Below are 4,414 nucleotides of genomic sequence, written 5' to 3' on the forward strand. Positions count from 1 at the left end.
AAGAGATACTCGTAGTATGTACCCATGTCCTGTATACAAAACACGCCAAAGAGGGCCAACTTATGTATGGACTTTTAACCTTAAAACTAGAGAAAACCCTTCCAAGTGGGTGCTTGCTGGTGTTGCATTGCTGCTACAGGTCTAGGCTCACCAGCAGAGCACCTCATTTACAAATCCGTAATATCTTTCTCAGAAAATTAAAAAAAATAGTGTCTTGAGATTGAAGCCAAGCTCCATCTCTCTGAGTACTGGCACTTAGCCTAAATAGAGCCTGCCAGGAGGTGACAGAGGTGCAGATGGATGGATGGACCAGATTCTTGACTTCTGTAAATCAGTGTCCTGTAATTTCTACACTGCTGCACTGGAGCACTGGAAGTTACCAACCCACAGCCAGATCTTCCACATCCATAGAGTGCTAAGCTCAAATCTGAATTTAATGTTTATTTCTCTGCTGTCATTCAAAGTAGTTTTAAAGTCAGTGACCTTCTCCAGCATCCTTAGATAGTTCAGTGACCTGTGAAATTCTTTAGACCTGGTTTTTTTCTATACATGAGTGTTTCTTTGTCATATGTGTAATGTCAAAAGTTGATGTTGTGGATATGAACCGTTTCTTGCTAATATTCCTGTAAATTTTAGAAACAGTAAGAATAGTGTTAATATCCAATGTGCTTAATGTAATCAATAGTAAAAATACCACACAGGGATTATTTAAGAATAATATTTCATAATAATAGAAATTTACTAATAAAAATAATTATTCCTGAACTAGTCTCTAAAAATTACCTGGAGGCCTGTATCGCACGTTTACTCACTGTATGGAGAGTGCATGCAGAGTCGGGTGGGGCATACACAGCCATTTGGATAGTTGTAATTATGAATGCAGTGGGTGAGAAACGATGTGTTTCTAGAGCAGAAAGCACAGAGGGGGCTAACTGGGGTGTGAATTATCTTAATGAGCCAGACACACAGACCGTTGCTCTGGACTGCAGAAGCTGAGGACATGGGAGCTGGGAAATGTGAGACGTTCAGTTGCCTGGGGAAGTGGAGCTCTGTGGCATGCTCTGTGCCATCTGCAGTGCTTCATTGCACAGCCCAGAACCTTGCCTTTGTCTAATATTTGCTGTTCCTCTTCTTCATACAGTGCACAGCATCCTCTCCCCCCTCACCATGCAAGCAGCCATGCATTTTTCATCTGTGTTGTTCACTGCCATGTCTGAGATCGCTGCAGGTATCAGTCCATGTCTCAGCAGGGAGGCTGTGTAGGAGGGAATGGGAAGATGGCAGATGGCAGAGGATTTGATTTCAGTGGAATTAGCACTGACGAGCACCCCCAAACTTTCCCACCCTAACCCAATGCCAGGTTATAATCTCACAGCCAGGCTCAGGTCAGCAGCAGGGACTGTGACCCTTCTTTGGAAACATTACACACTCTGTTACTCAAATGAATTCTCAAAGTCAATGAGTACCTCAACAAGCACTACCTTATCTTGAGAGCACCTGCTCGCCAGAGTTGGCCCCAAGTGGTCTCAGATGTTTAGTACCAATTGAGGAAACGAGAGAATCACCAGCCAATTCTGTTCCAACTGCCTACTTTGTGGCACTGAAACCTTCAGAATCCTGTTGTCAGGCAGCCATAGGATTTGTAGGGTGGGAGTCCTTAACCTGGACAGACCTGCATGTCTGAGCGAGTCACCTCAAACTGCCTGATAGTCATAGAATCATGGAATGGTTTTAGTTGGAAAAGACCTTTAAGATCATCGAGTTCAACCATCGATTGAGCCCTAAGTCCACCACTAGACCTTGTCCCTAAGCAGGACATGTACTCATCTTTTAAACACCTCCAGGGATGGTGACTCAGCCACCTCCCTGGGCAGCCTGTTCCAGTACTTGACAACCTTTTCAGTAAAGAAATTCCTCCTAATATCTAAACTAAACCTCCTTAGTGCAACTTGAGGCCATTTCCCCTTGTCCTATCATTAGCTATGAGGGAGAAGAAACTGACCCCAACCTTCCTACCCCCTCCTTTCAGGTAGTTGTAGAGGGTGATAAGGTCTCCCCTCACTTTCGTTCAGACTAAACAACCCCAGCTCCCTCAGCTGCTCCTCATAAGACTTGTGCTCTAAATCCTTCACCAGCTTCAATGCCCTTCTCTGGCCATGCTCCAGCATCTCAATGTCCTTTTTTAGTGAGAGGCCCAAAACTGAACACAGGATTCGATGTGCAGCCCCACCAGTGCTGAGTACAGGGGAAGGATCACTTCCCTGCTCCTTCTGGACACACTATTTCTGATGCAGGCCATGATGCCATCATGATGGCCTTCTTGGCCACCTGTGCACACTGCTGGCCAATATTCACCTGGCTGTTGACCAACACCTCCAGGTCCTTCTCCTCCAGGCTCCTCTCCAGCCACTCCTTCCCAAGTCTGTAGCACTGTATGGAGTTGTTGTGCCCAAAATCCATGAGGAACTTGGTCCTCCTGCCTCATCCTGCATAGGTTGCCAAAGAGGTGTCAGATTTGGCTGTCTAGTGTATTTGCACCTGGAACAACCAGCAGCAGTACAAGATGATCTATTGGCCTCAAATGTATTTTGTGTGTTTGTGCAGTGCTCAAGATGTTGGAGTGGATCTTGGGTGAAAGATAGGTAAGAAGCTCATGTACAAACCACAGAGGATATCTGGGGGTTACTTGCTGTACCTTACTGAGCCCACTCTGACCTTCCATATGTCACCAAGTCCACTCTGAAGAGCATTTCAGGAATCCTGTTAAAGGCTTCTCCAAAACCTGCGCCAAGCCCATTACTGTGTCTCAATGAACAGGAGCTCACCAGCATCACTTGAGAGCTCTACAGAGAAAACTTTCAAGGCAGGCCTGTAAGGTAGAGATTTCAACAGCCTATTTGTTCCCCAGCCAGAGCATCCTAAAGATGTGGGTAAATCTGAAACCCCCTCACGAACAGAAAGCCAAGATACAGGAAGTAACAGTGCTAATGTCTCCTTCTAAGTGATACTGTGCTCTGCATTTTGCAGTGTGTGTTGCACAGTCCTACCATGGCCCTGAGAAACTCCCAGCAGGCACCAGTCACTTCTTTTCTGTCACTGTATACCGTACACTACCACCCTTCCCTTGCCTGCTGAGAAATGGTCCCATGATCAAGGAAGCTCTGCACAGCCCTGTGTGCCATACATTTATGGGCAAGGGGGATGCTCACAGGGTCTTATCCAGCTTTCCATTAAAATGAGGTTTGAGGAGAACCCTATGCTGGGATATGGAGAAAAGGATGAGTCAACTTGTTGCCAAGGAGCTGATCCACATTTTGATTTAATTTTAACCCCTCTCACTTGCATCCTGCCACTCTTGAAGATTTTGCTGTAGATAACAAGGTAATTAGAGCCTTGAAGAAATGGAAGCGTGGACTTCTGCTGGTTTTAGCTGAAATAGTTAAATTGTCTTCATAGCAGTTAGTAAGGTGTTATGTTTTTAATTTGTGATGGAAACAGTGTTGATAATACAGAGATGTTTCAGTTACTGCTGAATAGTGCTTGTACCTCATCAAAGGTTTTTCTGCTCCTCACATTGCCCACCCAATGAGTAGGCTGTAGGTGAACAGGAAGTTGAGGGAACAACTGATTCCAACTGACCCAAAGGATATCTCAGGTCGTATGATGTCGTGTGCTCAGCAATAAAAACTGGAGGAAGAAGGAGGGAGGAGAGACATCTGAAGTGATGGAGTTTGTCTTCCCAAGTAACAGTCATGCATGGTGGAGCCTTGCTTTGCCTGAAATGGCTGAACACCTGCCTGCTGATGGGAAGCAGTGAATGAATTCCTTCTTTTGCTTTGCTTCTGCATGTGGCTTTTGCTTTACCTATTAAACAACCTTTATCTCAACCCACGAGTTTTTGCACTTTTAGCCTTTGCCTCTTTCTCGATCCCACTAGGATGAGCAGGTGAATGTGTGGTGCTTGGCTGCCTACAGGGGTTAAACCACAACAGTGTTTCTGTGAGTAGTGTTTGGTTTCTCACAGCCTCATATCAAACTGAACAGTGTCAGGGATGTCCACAGCTCTCTGACAGTCCAGCATACTAGCTTTCCACATCGTATTATCCTCCTACCCAGAGTAATGTAGAAGGGTAAAGTCCTCAGGCTTTGCAGGAGATCCACAATAACTCTATTGGTCTGAGCAACGTAGCAGCTGTCTTTCTGCAGGAATGAGAAGATGCAAAATCCTTGTCTTTGCAGCCCTGGAGAATGATGAACTTCTGGACCAAGGTAAGGTGGGAAAACTTTCTGGTAAGAACTTTGTTTAATTGCCAGGCTGTGTCTCCAAGGCACTGCCCCCAAAAACTGATTATGAAGAAGCAAGTTATGGCTTAGCAGAAGTCATCTGCAAATATCTAATGCAAAGGAGAGAGCT

The 4,414-nt window shown here is 45.3% G+C and overlaps 1 protein-coding gene across 1 annotated transcript in view; it reads left to right on the forward strand.

Moving 5' to 3' along the window:
• Positions 1-145, forward strand: part of LOC104536810 (dynein heavy chain 9, axonemal-like) — a gene marked incomplete at its 5' end in the record, with an annotated part of 22,620 nt that extends 22,475 nt beyond the window's left edge. Inside the window, 1 exon segment of the mRNA XM_010179528.1 lies at positions 1-145. This exon segment is cut by the window's left edge and continues 29 nt beyond it. Coding sequence (XP_010177830.1) covers positions 1-145 — 145 coding nt within the window.
• Positions 146-4,414: the final 4,269 nt, after the last annotated feature.

Source organism: Mesitornis unicolor, unplaced genomic scaffold, assembly GCF_000695765.1.
Source record: "Mesitornis unicolor isolate BGI_N332 unplaced genomic scaffold, ASM69576v1 scaffold13072, whole genome shotgun sequence".
In the NCBI taxonomy this organism is placed as follows: Eukaryota; Metazoa; Chordata; class Aves; order Mesitornithiformes; family Mesitornithidae; genus Mesitornis; species Mesitornis unicolor.